Source organism: Saccopteryx leptura, chromosome 13 (genome assembly GCF_036850995.1).
Source record: "Saccopteryx leptura isolate mSacLep1 chromosome 13, mSacLep1_pri_phased_curated, whole genome shotgun sequence".
Classification (NCBI taxonomy): domain Eukaryota; kingdom Metazoa; phylum Chordata; class Mammalia; order Chiroptera; family Emballonuridae; genus Saccopteryx; species Saccopteryx leptura.
Window position 1 is genome coordinate 41,664,630 of NC_089515.1, and position 15,725 is coordinate 41,680,354.

Here is a 15,725-nt window from a genome sequence, read left to right on the forward strand (position 1 = left end):
AGCACAGCTCCTATCAAAACAGAGGAACAAGTGTTGATACAGATGGGGAGAAATTGAACCCCTGCGCACTCCTGATGAGAATGTAAATTGGTGTCGCCAGAATGGAAAATACTATGGAGGCTCCTCAGAAAATTAAAAATATAACTCCCCCCCACCCCCAACAACCCCGCTTGTGGATATACAGGCCAGAACAAGTAGAAGAGGGGTCTCCCACAGATGTCTGTCCACCTGTGCTCACAGCAGAGTTCTTCACAACCACCATTTTGGTAGAAACCACCCAAGTGTCCATCAACTGATGAGTGGATGAACAAACAATGGTGTATACACAGAATGAATTTTTACTTCACTCTAGGAAGGAAGGAAATTCTGACAGGTGCTACATACAACACAGATGACCCTTAAGGACATTACATTAAGTAAAAACCCAGTCACAAAAGCACACACAACTGTATGAGCCCGAGTGCATGCTCACATCAAGCACCCTCTATCAGGGGTCCCCAAACTTTTTACACCGGGGGCCAGTTCACTGTCCCTCAGACCGCTGGAGGGCCGCCACATACAGTGCTCCTCTCACTGACCACCAATGAAAGAGGTGCCCCTTCCGGAAGTGCAGCGGGGGCCCGGATAAATGGCCTCAGGGGGCTGCATGCGGCCCGCGGGCCGTAGTTTGGGGATGCCTGCGACACATGCTTGTTCCCAGGGCTGCGGGAGGGAGTTACCTTTGCAAGATGGACACCTCTGCAGATGGTGGTGATGCTTGCAGAACTGAATGTATTAATGCCACTGATCTCTATACTTAAAAGTGGCTAACATGATAAAATTTATGTTAAATATATTTTAACAATAAAAATACTGACTAAATCAACTGAAGTGCTGGGCACAACCTGGCAACGGTAGCCTCTCAAAACAAGAGACATGCCCTCAGCAACAGAACCTTCTCAGCTGAGCAGCCGGACCTCAGAAAGCTTAGGTGAACTGTCCAAGCTCACCAATCGGTAAGTAGCAGAACTGGACCTGGGCAGGGACTCTGCAGCCTCAAGTCTTTATTTGGAGACACCGATCTGAGCCTCATCTCTGGGCTCCTATTTAGCTGAAAGATAAACCATATTTCTCTGCAAAAAAAACCTGTTGCGTTACTTCACAGAATTTTACCAAACATTCAAAGAAGAACTAACACCTTCACAAGCTATTCCAAAAAGTTCAAGAGGAGGGAAAACTCCCAAGCTCATTACGAGGCCAGCATTATTTTCATTCCAAAACCAGATAAAGACACTACAAAGAAAGAAAACTATAGGCCAGCCCTGGCCCGTTGGCTCAGCGGTAGAGCGTTGGCCTGGCATGCGGGGGACCCGGGTTCGATTCCCGGCCAGGGCACATAGGAGAAGCGCCCATTTGCTTCTCCACCCCCGCCCCTCCTTCCTCTCTGTCTCTCTCTTCCCCTCCTGTAGCCAAGGCTCCATTGGAGCAAAGATGGCCCGGGCGCTGGGGGATGGCTCCTTGGCCTCTGCCCCAGGCGCTAGAGTGCCTCTGGTCACGGCAGAGCGACGCCCCGGAGGGGCAGAGCGTCGCCCCTGGTGGGCGTGCCAGGTGGATCCCGGTCAGGCGCATGCGGGAGTCTGTCTGTCTCTCCCCGTTTCCAGCTTCAGAAAAATACACACACACACACACACACACACAAAAAAAAAAAAAAGAAAGAAAGAAAACTATAGGCCAATATCCCTGATGAATATAGATGCTAAAATCCTCAACAAAATATCATTATTAGCAAAGCAAATCCAGCCACACATTAAAAAGATCACACATCATGAAGTGGGATTAATTATGGGATGCAAGGTTGGCACAACATCTGCAAATCAATAAATGCAATACACCACATAAACAATTATATGATCTATCAAGAGATGCAGAAAAAGCATTTGATAAAATCAAGCACGAATTTGTGATTTAAAAAAAAAAAAAAACCTCTCAGGAAAGTGGGAAACATACCTTAACGTAATAAAAGCCACATATGACAAACCCACAGCCAACATCATATTTAGTGGGCAAAAATTACAAGCATGTCTCTTAAGAACAGGAAAAGACAGGGACGGTCACTCTCACCACTCATTCAGTATGGTACTGGAAGTCCTGGCCACAGAAATAAAAAGAAGAAACGAAAGGCATCCAGGTTGGAAAGGAGGAAGTAAAGCTTCATTATTGACAGATGACATGATACTGTATATAGAGAACCCTAAAGATTCCCCCCCCAAAATTACTAGAATTAAAAAACAAATTCAGTAAAGTAGCAGGAACCAAAATAAATACCCAGAAATCATTGCATTTTTATACACCAATAATGAATTATCAGAAAGGGAAATAATAAAACAATCCCATTTACAATTGCATCAAAAGAAAAGCCAAAAGACTATGGATAAATGTAACTAAGGATGTAAAAGACCTATACTCAAAAATTATAAGACACTAAAGAAAGAAATTAAGACACAAATAAGAGGAAGCACAGCCTGTGTTCATGGATTATAAGAATTAACATCATTAAAAATGTTCATATTACCCAAGGTAATCTACAGATTCAAGGTAATTCCTATCAATATACCAATGGCGTATTTCACAGAACTAAAACAAATATTCAAAAAAATCCATAGGGAACCTCAAAAGACCCTGAATAGCCACAGCATTCTTGAGAAAGAAGAATTAAGTTGGAGGACTCATGATACCTGACATCAGACTAAATAATGCTGTTCATTGCAGAATTATTTACAAGATTTGAAAGCAGCCCAAGTTTCCATCAGTGGATGAGTAGATAAAAAAAAAATCTGATACATTTCCACGATGGAATACTACACAGCTATAAAAAAGAAGGAAACCTCACCTTTTGCCACAGTATTATGGATAGACCGGAGATTATTATGCTGAGTGGAATAAGCCACTTTCTCTCTGATGAGAAAGACAAGTATCTTATGATTTCACTCAGATGTGGAATCTAGTGAACAAAATGAACTAACAAAACAGACACAGACTCATAGATGCAGAGAACGGACTGACAGCTGTCACAGGGGAGGGGGTTGTGGGGCTGGGTGAAAAAGGCACGCGGATTAAGAAAAAAAAATTATCGACACAGACAACAGTGTGGTGATTACCAGAGGCGGGGGGGGGGGGGTAGAAGAGGGTAAAAGGGATGAATGGTGATGGAAGGAGATTTGACTCTGGGCGGCGAACACACAATACAATATACAGATGATGTATTCTAGACTCACACACTTGACACCTACATAATTTTATTAACCAATAAATCAATCCAATAAATTTATCACCCAAATAAATTCAATAAAATTTTAAAAAAGGAAAATCTGTTGCCTTAGACTCTGGCTTCTATGTGCACGTTGGGCAAGGAACCCACTGATTTTGTTCATTGACATCCTGACTCCATAACTCTCTTCACACTGCATGGGAGGACCTGCCTCAAATTCTGTGCCAGAAGAAAACAACTGCTGATAGTTCGTGCCTCAGTTTCCTGGGGTTCCCATAGTAGTTACCACTCTGTATTGCAGTCATTTCTAGGTCGTCCTCTTCAAGGAGACTGGGAACTTCAGGTCACAACCTGTGTGCGTGCTTTGAACTCACCTCAGATGCTCAGCTCCTGACAGTCACAAAAGGGGCATCCACCAGGCGCGTGGACGGATAAGTCTCGTTCACCCACTGTCAGGACCCTGGGTCAGTATTTTCCTCACTTAGAGCCTGTACCCCAGCTGCAAGAGCCATCAGCAATGCCCCTGCCTCCGGTGTCTAAGAGCTGGTCAGTGAACTTCTGCATGCCTTGTTACTTCAGACACTTGGAACACGTTCCAAGAAATTGAGGTTGAAATCCAGTCATTTTTTTTTTGTTGTTGTTCCAACTTTAGTGCTAACAGAGTGAGCCTCGGAAAAGCAAGATGCCCCAGGAGGGCGTTACCTGCGGGTCTGGATGCCGGCTGACAGTGATGGGGACGGGGCCGGGGCTGCAGTGACTCAGGACCGCGTAGACGTCGTTAAGGGTCATGTAGTGCACCGGGGAGTCATTGATTTCCACAATCTCATCGCCACACCTGTGAACGTGTGAACAGGAAGCCACGGGCAAGCTCATCAATGTGGCACTGGGACGGTCACTGATGGGGGGCAGGGGGACACTCCTGCTGGGGCCGTTTGATGCAACCTAAAAACCATGTTATTAAGTAGATGTCCACGGTCACCCGGGAAACTCAGACGAGGAGGGCAGCCCCGAGCAACAACTGGCTCATCCCCCGCTGCACGGTTAGTGAGGCAACATAGCAGAGGTCTGTCCGTGGCCTTCCTTCTCCCTTTCCCATCTTAACCACAATTTAACCAGCCACACCCTCCCTTTGGGCCTTAGTGTTTTCCCATATGTGCAATGTTGGAAGGAAGGAGGGAGAGTATACGCTAAAATGTAAAGAGGAAATAACTGGGAGGGGGAGCAATTAAAGTGCTTACAAAACAACATAAGTTAAGAAAGTGATGGAGTCGCCCTGGCCGGTTGGCTCAGCAGTAGAGCATCGGCCTAGCGTGCGGAGGACCTGGGTTCGATTCCCGGCCAGGGCACACAGGAGAAGCGCCCATTTGCTTCTCCACCCCTCCGCCGCGCTTTCCTCTCTGTCTCTCTCTTCCCCTCCTGCAGCCAAGGCTCCATTGGAGCAAAGATGGCCCGGGTGCTGGGGATGGCTCTGTGGCCTCTGCCTCAGGTGCTAGAGTGGCTCTGGTCGCAACATGGCAACGCCCAGGATGGGCAGAGCATCGCCCCCTGGTGGGCAGAGCGTTGCCCCCTGGTGGGCGTGCCGGGTGGATCCGGTCGGGCGCATGCGGGAGTCTGTCTGACTGTCTCTCCCTGTTTCCAGCTTCAGAAAAATGAAAAAAAAAAAAAAAAAGAAAGAAAGTGATGGAGTCTGCATTGTCAAGTGAGAATGGAGTTACTGGCAACCTCAACAAGGAAAAATGATGTACAAAAGGTACGGCAGCATCAGCACCTGGAGGATTTGTACTATAAGGGGTAAAATAGTCTGTAGGCTGCGTGCTAGGATTATAGTTCGACTGTGGATTCGCTCGTAATTAGAATTCTAGTCCAGCCCCCTGTTTCACAGATGGAGAAACTATCTCATTAATAGTACCTTGTTTACGGGCCAAAAACTTTTCCTGAAAAGGCCATTTAGTAAATACTTGACGCTTCTGGGCCACGCCTCCTGTCACAACAACTCAACTGACTACGTTGTAGCTTGAAAACAGCTACCATAGACCATATGTAAAGAAGTGGCTGTGGCTTTGTTCCAATAAAACTTTATTTAAAAAAAACTCAGGCAGTGGCCCCAGTCTGCTGCCCTTGGCCTTGCTAGTTGTCAGCAGGGACAGAACAGGACTGGAACCTGGGTGACCTATTGACTGCACCGTTTCTCCACTGAGGTCGCCTGTCCCCTCTTCCTACACCTCTGCTGAGCTGGTCTGCTTAATAACTGAAATGAAAGGACACACTTCTGTTGCTGCAACAGAAGAAGCAGCATACCCATACAGCACCAAATGCCCAGAAAAGCAAAAACTTCCCGAACAATCGCTCCCAACTGCTGGTCTAGGAGGGAAAACTGTCTGAAGGTATTGGCACTAAAGCAATCAGCCCCAGTCTGCGGCCATGCCCAGGTAACAGCAGCTCAGTGGGTCAGCAGACTGGCTGTCACCCTCCTGCAGGTGACAGCAGATCCCCCTCTACCTCAGGAGCTCCATCAGGACACCATCCTAACCAGGGCTGCCTCTGCAGAGTGCAATTACAGGGAAACCTTAAACAAGATGTCAAAACTCTGCTGATTCGGCAGAACCTAACCCATTATGAGTACACATGACGTCAGACTATATGAGACCACATATTCTACATATGAATGTTGGGCCAGGTGAACATAAAGTAACAAGTTTAACTGGGGAAAAAGGTTGTTATCACATCCAGATTACTTATTGAAAATAATTTTTAGATTTCTACTTTTATTACAAGTTACTTGTAAATAAGTCAGGAATGCCTACTGGTGAAACATCTGATAAGGGGTTAATATCCAAAATTTATAAAGAACTCCTATACCTCAACACCAAAAAGACAAATAATCCAATTAAAAAATGGGAGAAGGACCTGAATAGTCACTTTTCCAAAGAAGACATACAGGTAGCCAATAGGTATATGAAGAGATGTTCAATGTCACTAAATCATCAGGGACATGCTTATTAAAACCACAGTGAGCCTGACCGGGTGGTGGCGCAGTGGATAGACCATCGGACTGGGATGCAGAGGACCCAGGTTCGAGACCCCGAGGTCACCAGCTTGAGCGAGGGCTCATCTGGTTTGAGCAAAAAGCTCACCAGCTTGAGCCCAAGGTCACTGGCTTGAGCAAGAGGTTACTCGGTCTGCTGAAGGCCCGCGGTCAAGGCATGTATGAGAAGACAATCAATGAACAATTAAGGTGTTGCAATGCGCAACGAAAAACTAATGATTGATGCTTCTCATCTCTCCGTTCCTGTCTGTCCGTCCCTGTCTATCCCTCTCTCTGACTCTGTCTCTGTAAAAAAAACAAAAACAAAAACAAAACAACAAACCACAGTGAGATATCAGCCCCAAATTGTCAGAATGGCTCTCATCAATTAATCAACAAACAACAAGTGTGGTGAGGATGTGGAGAAAAGGGAACCCTCCTGCACTGCTGGTTGGAATGCAGACTGGTGCAGCCACTGTGGAAAACAGTATGGAGGTTCCTCAAAAAATGAAAAATGGAACTGACTTTTGACCCAGCCATCCCACTTCTGGGATATATCCAAAGAAGTCTGAAACACTAATTTGAAAGAATATGTGCACCCCTATGTTCACTGCAGCATTATTTACAATAGCCAAGATCTGGAAGCAGCCCAAGTGCCGTCAGTAGGTGAGTGGATAGAAAAGCTGCGGTACATTACACAATGGAATACTATGTGGCCATAAAAAAAAAGAAAAAAGAAAATCTCATCTTTTGCAACAGATAGATCGGGGTCCCCAAACTTTTTACACAGGGGGCCAGTTCACTATCCCTCAGACCGTTGGAGGGCCAGACTATAAAAAAAAACTATGAACAAATCCCTGTGCACACTGCACATACCTTATTTTAAAGTAAAAAAACAAAACGGGAACAAATACAAGTAAATTTAAATCAACAAACTGACCAGTATTTCAATGGGAACTATGCTCCTCTCACTGACCACCAATGAAAGAGGTGCCCCTTCCGGAAGTGCGGCGGGGGCCGAATAAATGGCCTCAGGGGGCCGCATACGGCCTGCGGGCCATAGTTTGGGCACTTCTGGCATGGATAGACCTAGAGAGCATTATGCTAAGTGAAATAAGCCAGTCAGAGAAAAACAAGTACCACATGATTTCACTCACATGTGGAATCTATTACACAAAACGAACTAATAAATAAAACAGAAATAGATTCAAACAGAGAACAGACTGATAGTTGTCAGAGGAGAGGGGGCTTGTGGGATTTTAGTAAGAAAAGGTAAAGGGATTAAACAACCCACAGACACAGACAACAGTGTGATTAGCAGAGGGAATGGGGGTGGGGAAGGCAGAAGAGGGGGAGGCGGAGATGGTGATGGAAGGAGACTTGACTTGGGCTGGTGAGCACACAATACAATACACAGATGACGTATTCTAGAGTCATACACTTGAAACCTACATAATTTTATTAACCAATATCACCCTGATAACTGAATACAAATAAAAAAAATTTTATGGCCTGACCTGTGGTGACGCAGTGGATAAAGCATTGACCTGGAAATGCTGAGGTTGCCGGTTTGAAACCCTGGGCTTGCCTGGTCAAGGCACATATGGGAGTTGATGCTTCCTGCTCCTCCCCCCTCTCTCTGTTTCTCTCTCTCTCTCTCTCTCTCCCTCTCTCTCCTTTCTAAAATGAATAAGTAAAATTAAAAAAAATTTTTTTTTTACAAAAGGATGCCTGAAAATATTTTCTTTAGGCCACCAAGAAATTTAGTGAATACTACATATTTGCTCAGCAAGCTTCTTTCTCTACATAGAATATGCAGGCGAACCTCGTCCACACGCCTACTTACGTCACTCCTCCCTCCACTTAGTAAAATCGGGGTGAAAGCGTGGCTCCTTCACGTTCCCTCTTCTGCCCCGGTTTCCCCGGACGAGGCCTCCCAGCCTTCCCGTGCAGACAACCCCAGGGCATGGTAAATGCAGATTCTGATTGGCAGGTCTGGGGAGGGGCCTAGGTTCTGCCTGTCTAACACGTTCCCCAGTCATTTCCATGCTGCTGGATCATTCTGAGTGTCTTGCCTCCAAAGTAACCTCCTGACAGCCTAGGGAATCCCTTCTGTTGCAAATCAGGGGTCTTTTCAAAACCAGAGACAGGGGCCTGACTTGTGGTGCTGCAGTGGATAAAGCATCGACCTGGAAATGCTGAGATCGCCAGTTCGAAACCCTGGGCTTGCCTGGTCAAGGCTCATATGGGAGTTGATGTGTCCAGCTCCTCCCTCCCTTCTCTCTCTCTGTCTCTTCTCTCTCTCTTTCTCTCTCTCTCTCCCTCTCCTCTCTAAAAAATGAATAAATAAATTAAAAAAAATTAAATTATAAACAAAAAAAAAAAAACAAAAAAAACCCAGAGACGGGGACCTACCGGAGCCGTCCATCCAGATGTGCCACCGATCCCGGAGAGAGCGTGTGGACGAAGATGCCCGAGATGCACTGGAAGTAGGGGACGCTGCACAGGCCGATGCCCAGACCAACACCGGCCTCTGCGGGCAGAACAGGGGCTGACTGAGGCTTTCCCAGGGGCATGCTGCTCTGTCAGGGGCCCACATGCCCAAACACCATCACAGGTCAGTTGCTGTCCTCTACTTACTAGGGCCCTGATTCCCTGCATTTACAGGACACTCACTGTGGGTGGCGCTGCTTTAGGGTCAGCAACAGTGATGTAGGCAGTAAGGATGCTGAGTGCCGAGTGTGGAGACGAGGAAGGAAGGGAGGAAAGGGGGAAGGAGGGAGGGAGGGAGGGAAGAAGGTGTCAGAGACTATTAAGGATTATGCAGAAATTAATGAGGAATGTGCTAGAACGGACAGGATGGCCGCTTCAGGCTTCAGAGGGGAAACATTTAGGCTAAAATATGAGTGACAAGAATACACCAGAGGTGTGGCGATGGGCCAGAGGCACAAAGGGGAGAAGCTGCATGCCTACTGCCGGCCGTAGCTGGTCACAGGGTCAGTGGGACAAGGAGCTGGGTGGAGGGGCCGCGCCATCCTCAGTGGGGCTGTGTGAACAAAGGACTAGCCTGCACTCAACAAGGAAGGGGCCTGACCTCATCTCTGTTTTCACAAATATGACTGCCTGCTGTAAAGAGAAAGAAATATGAGGAGTCAAGAATAGAAACCAGGGGCCCTGGCCGGTTGGCTCAGTGGTAGAGCGTCGGCCTGGTGTGCAGAAGTCCCGGGTTCGATTCCCGGCCAGGGCACACAGGAGAAGCGCCCATCTGCTTCTCCACCCCCCCTCCTTCCTCTCTGTCTCTCTCTTCCCCTCCCGCAGCGAGGCTCCATTGGAGCAAAGACGGCCCGGGCGCTGGGGATGGCTCCTTGGCCTCTGCCCCAGGCGCTAGAGTGGCTCTGGTCGCGGCAGAGTGACGCCCCGGAGGGGCAGAGCATCGCCCCCTGGTGGGCAGAGCTTCGCCCCTGGTGGGCGTGCCGGGTGGATCCCAGTCGGGCGCATGCGGGAGTCTGTCTGACTGTCTCTCCCCGTTTCCAGCTTCAGAAAAATACAAAAAAAAAAAAAGAATAGAAACCAGGAGAGCAGTTAAGGGGCCACACATGGTGGCTTAGGCTTTAAGGGATGTCAGGTCCAAGTAGAGTAAGAAGGGGGGGCAGGGGGAATTGCTTTCTTTCTCTGTGTTTTGGCCCCTGCGCTCGGACACTGACTGGGTCCGGACGGTGTCCCCTAGAATCTCTCCACACGCAGCGCCCCAGCCCCTCTGCTAAGCAGTGGCCATACAGTCTGCTCCCAGACCACAGGGCCTTGCCTCTGAACTGACTCCGGGGGAGGAAAGTGTGGGAAACGACTCTGGGGGGGAGGCCCAGGCAGAAGGGTGCAGAGGAGGACAGCAGAGCCCTCCAGGGGACACGCTCCTACCTTTCTTCAGAGAAACCTCCACCATGATTCTGTAATTGGGCTTGGCAGTGCCGGCAGGAGCCTCAGGGTTTTCCAGGAGGAAGGAGCTGCTGTCCTTGGCCACGCAGGTGCTGGAGCTCAGGGAGCGGCACAGCGGGGGGGACAGGTGGCTGCTCAGGGAGTGGGGGGCCGTCAGGCGGGTCCGCACCGTGAGGGTGAGCAGCCCCTTTTTGGCTTGCTGAAAAGAAAGAGAGGGTGCTGTGGCATCTGGGACTGACTGTGGGCAAGGTGCAAACACAGGCCTGAGTAACCGTTTGTGTGTGTGTGTGTGTGTGTGTGTATGTACACATATATGACATTTCTGTGTGTATATATGCAGATAGCACATGTTATACATAGGACATATATGTGATACATATAAACATTAGTCTTGAACTAGATGGAGATTCAAAAATGTTGTTTAGCAATTGCCTTAAAAACTTGAAACTGGCCCTGGCCGGTTGGCTCAGCGGTAGAGCGTCGGCCTAGCGTGCGGAGGACCCGGGTTCGATTCCTGGCCAGGGCACACAGGAGAAGCGCCCATTTGCTTCTCCACCCCTCCGCCGCACTTTCCTCTCTGTCTCTCTCTTCCCCTCCCACAGCCAAGGCTCCATTGGAGCAAAGATGGCCCGGGCACTGGGGATGGCTCTGTGGCCTCTGCCCCAGGCGCTAGAGTGGCTCTGGTCGCAATATGGCGACGCCCAGGATGGGCAGAGCATCGCCCCCTGGTGGGCAGAGCGTCGCCCCATGGTGGGCGTGCCGGGTGGATCCCGGTCGGGCGCATGCGGGAGTCTGTCTGACTGTCTCTCCCCGTTTCCAGCTTCAGAAAAATGAAAAAAAAAAACAAAAAACAAAAAACAAAAAAAAAAACCTTGAAACTGATTTGGCCCTGGCCAGTTGGCTCAGTGGTAGAGCGTTGGCCTGGCATGCAGAAGTCCTGGGTTCGATTCCCAGCCAGGGCACACAGGAGAAGTGCCCATCTGCTTCTCCACCCCTCCCCCTCTCCTTCCTCTCTGTCTCTCTCTTCCCCTCCCGCAGCCGAGGCTCCATTGGAGCAAAGATGGCCCAGGCGCTGGGGATGGCTCCTTGGCCTCTGCCCCAGGCGCTAGAGTGGCTCTGGTTGCAACAGAGCGACGCCCCGGAGGGGCAGAGCATTGCCCCCTGGTGGGCAGAGCGCCGCCCCTGGTGGGCGTGCCGGTGGATCCCGGTCGGGCGCATTAGGGAGTCTGTCTGACTGTCTCTCCCCGTTTCCAGCTTCAGAAAAATACAAGAAAAAAAACAAAACCTGAAACTGATTTGGAAATATATCAATATAAATACATAGAATGTTTTAAAACAGATCTATCAGTCTTCAATACTGAAGCATCCCCTGGAACAATCCCGATCAGTCTGCTATTTTTTGAGCCAGGTCTCCTTCTAACATGGCGCCCACACCAGCACCAGCTGCGTGCCCATATGGAGGGTTGTACAGGACCGTAGGTCTGAACGAGGAGGGTGACATTGGCAGCCCAGTTCCTTTGCCAGAGTTGGGCTTTATCTCGATGATAAATGATCACCTTGAACTTCTGCAAAGCATCCTGATGTGTCAGTCCAGCCATTGATTCACCATTGAGCTCCAGAATTTCATCACCTGTTGGGACAGGGAGAAGTCGTGGCTAACAAGCGTGCTGCCCAATCAGGGACATCGTTCTCACCTTGAACTCCAGTCCCGCCCACCAGCCCAGCGTTTGCACAATCCACAAAGCACCATTAAGACATTTCTCATGCAGCATCCACCCCCACCCAAGAAGCTGGAGGGGCAGCGTGATGGGCCCCCTCTGGCACCTGTTAGCCTCCAGGGGATCAGGGTTCTTAGCCAGGCACGTGTGGCCTGGCCTGACCTGGTCCCTGTCTGTTGGGGACCGAATTAATAAACAGGGTATTTTTGCAATCTGAACAGAGGTGCTGGGCCCAAACCACACCTCACCTGCCTAGTTAACAAAGAGCTACACCTGATTCTCATTTGTCTCACCCATGTTCTCTGGAAGCTAGTTTCCTATTAGTGTAAAGTAGATTTGGATGGTATGGTGGGGGTTGTCTTTGAGTTGCCTTGGAAACTTAATTGAATTGCTGATGGACCACGTTTTTTTCTATGAATAAAAGTGGATGTGCTTCCAGGAGCAGCCACGTTATGGCTAAGGAACAGTAGAGACTGTTTGCTGTGGCGTCCTCCTGAACCCGTGTGTGTGTGTGTGTGTGTGTGTATCTTTAAGTCCCTGTCTATCATTTATTTCAGTTCTATACCTTTTCCCATTCGAAGACCCCATAATAGACTCATTGTGGCTGGACCATGACACCTGTCCACCTCTTGGCTTTACATCCTTCCCTGCTGCCGCCCCCCACACACCATTTGCTCCCATAAACCATTTCCTGCCTTGCCCATGATTTGAGCGAGGTCTCCTTCTAACATGGCGTCCACACCAACGCCAGCTGTGTGCCCATATGAAATGGTCTAGGGCGGTGGTTCTCAACCTTTCTAATGCCGTGACCCCGCAATACAGTTCCTCATGTTGTGATGACCCCAAACCAAAAAATAATTTTGGTGGCTACTTCATAACTGTAATTTTGCTACAGTTATGATTCAGAATGTAAATACCTGATATGCATTATGTATTCTCATTGCCTCTCCGCCTCCTAGGCTTCTGTCCTCCATCTTGCTGCACCCGCCCACTGATGACGTCAGCAAGCGCCGGACACACGTAATGCGCTGCTATGGACTGTGGAGCATTCCCCCCCGCTTCCCCGCCCCTTAGGCCCGGAGGGATGATGCAATCACGTCTGCGCATGACCGCAGGCATTCAGTTTGGAACGCACGTCCATAATGGCGTGCGTTCAAGCTGAATAGCACTGCTGCAGACGGTAGCGCGGCTTCTCAGCGGATAAAGCTATCGGAAATATGTATTTTCCGATGGCTTTAGGCGACCCCTGTGTTTTGGTTGTTGGACCCCCGCCGGGGTCGCGACCCACAGGTTGAGAACCGCAGGTCTAGGGCCAGTGGTCGGTAAGCTCATTAGTCAACAGAGCCAAATATCAACAGTACAAATATTGAAATGTCTTTTGAGAGCCAAATTTTTTAAACTTAAACTATATAGGTAGGTACATTCCTTATCAAGGTAGCACCCGCTCGTGGTATTTTGTGGAAGAGCCGCACTCAAGGGGCCACGTGGCTCGCGAGCCACAGTTTGCTGAGCAGGGGGCTAGGCAGTTAAATGCTTCTTTCTGTGCCATTTTCTCAGCTAACCTGTCCTCCTACCAGCTCCTGCCCTTCCCGCCACTCAGTTCCACTGCCTTTGTTTCCTCGCACGCTCACGGCACCCCCTCCCTACTGCCCTCACTGCATTCGCCATGGCTGGGAACTGATGACCCGTGAAGTCCCCCCTCCAGGCTGGCAGGTCCCCAGGGCCCATTCTGCATGAGGCTCACGAAATTCTTCACAACACAGAACAATTTTTTCTTTTGTATCCAGAAACCCGCGTTGATGTGGATGGTGCACCACTGTCTCCCTTTCCTTCCATTCCATCAGCACGCAGATGAGGAACACTTTCTCAATAGTCAGCACTGAGTTTGTGCCATTAAGATGCCAACAGTTTTTTTCTGTGGATTTCTGGCCTGATTCTTACTGGTAAGATCCATTGCCATCTGATTTAAGGCCCCATTGTGCATAATCCATCCTATTTCTCTGGTTGTTGAGATTATTTTTTAACATATAGTAGTGTCTCAGCTTAGAAATCCCTGCATTCAATACAGACTATAACTGTGGCCTGTTTTCCCACCCAAGAAGACATGGACGAAGCTACATCCTCCTATCACTCTCCTCAGGCCGTCGGCCCTCATGAGGCGCAGCTCTTTACTGTGGAGGCTTTAAAGTCTTCCAGAGGTGTGCACGGACGCCCGGCCATGTCTCCCAGCCCAGTGGACAGTCAGATCCTGCCCCTAACCCTGAGGGCCCCTAACAGCAGCTCCTAGGGTCCCGTCATCAACTCCTCAGTGTGCTGTACCCAGATTTAAAGCTGTTCCTTGTTTCTGTAAAGTTTTTGTTTCTTTGGAAAACTGCTAGCACTTGGGCACTTCCACTCTTTTCTCTAGAATTCAGATGTGCTCTCTTCTTAACGTGTCTGTAGGTGGAAAATGAAGGCTAGAGGTAGGGTGGGGAGAATATTCAAATCACTTAATCTGTTAGGTTGCTAAACTAGATTAAAGAAAGAAAGGATCAGTCTCTGTCCACATGAGATTCTAACTCAAGGAGTGAAAACAGACACACTTTTAAAATAACTAATATAAACTAAATTAGAAAGGAAGAAGTAACACCGTCATTATTTACAGACGGCATGGTAATATACCTAGACAACCCTACATTCCATCAAGGAACTATTGTAACTGATAAATTCAGTGCACAGCAGGAAACAAAATTAATATTCAGAAGTAGGTTATATTTTTATTCATCAATAAGAGTATCAGAAAGAGAACAATACCATTTATAATTGCATCAAAAAGAAAATACCTAGGAATTTAACCAAGGAGGTAAACAGCCTGTACTTAGAAAAGTCTAAGACACTGAAGAAAGATATTGAAGAAGAGATAATATCTTCAATGGACACATATACTTATGATCATGGATGGGAAGAATTAACATTAATAAAAAGTCCATACTACCCAAAGCAATCTACAGATTCAATGCAATCCTTATCAAAGTCTCAATGGCATTTTTCACTGAACTAGAACAAATTATCCTAGAATTTACATGGAACCACAAAATACTCTGAATAGCCAAAGAAATCTTGAGAAAGAAGTACAAAGTTGGAGGTATCATGTTACCTGATATCAGACTATACTATAAGGCCATAGTAACCAAAACTGTATGGTACTGGCATAAAAACAGACATGTACATCAATGAAACAGAACAGAGAGCCCAGAAATAAATCCATGCCTTTGTGGTTTATTAATCTATGACAAAGGACGCAAGACACACAATAGAATAAACAGAGTCTATTCAATAAATGGTGCTGAGAAAAGTGGACACACACATACAAAAATATAAAACTAGACTACTTTCTTCACCATAACTCAAAATGGATTAAATACTTAAATTTAAGAACCACAAAACTAGAAGAAAACATAGGCAGTAAACTCTTTGATTGCTCTTGGTAGTTTTTTTTATTTTTTCGGATACGCCTCTTTGGGCAAGGGGAACAAGAAAAAATATATAAACAGGACTACCTCAAACACAGAGGTTTTGCACAACAAAGGATACTATCCACAAAATGAAAAGACCACCCATCAAACAGGAGAAGATATTCACCAATGGTATATCTGATAATGTGGTTAATATCCAAAATATATAAGGAATTCATACAACTTAGCATCAAAAAACAATCTGATTAAAAAATCGGCATAGCACCAGGCACTGAGGATAGCTCAGTTGGTCCAAGCATCAGCCTCTAGCGCTGAGGATAGCTTGGTTGATTCAGCTCCAGATGGGG

At 47.7% G+C, this 15,725-nt stretch overlaps 1 protein-coding gene across 1 annotated transcript in view; it reads right to left on the minus strand.

The window, feature by feature from the left end:
• Positions 1-15,725, minus strand: part of IL16 (interleukin 16) — a 94,662-nt gene that overhangs the window by 14,030 nt on the left and 64,907 nt on the right. Inside the window, exons 7-10 of the mRNA XM_066355651.1 lie at positions 11,762-11,835; positions 10,188-10,404; positions 8,688-8,805; positions 3,950-4,082 (exon numbers count right to left, since the gene is read on the minus strand). Coding sequence (XP_066211748.1) covers positions 3,950-4,082; positions 8,688-8,805; positions 10,188-10,404; positions 11,762-11,835 — 542 coding nt within the window. The remainder of the gene's footprint in view (positions 1-3,949; positions 4,083-8,687; positions 8,806-10,187; positions 10,405-11,761; positions 11,836-15,725) is intronic.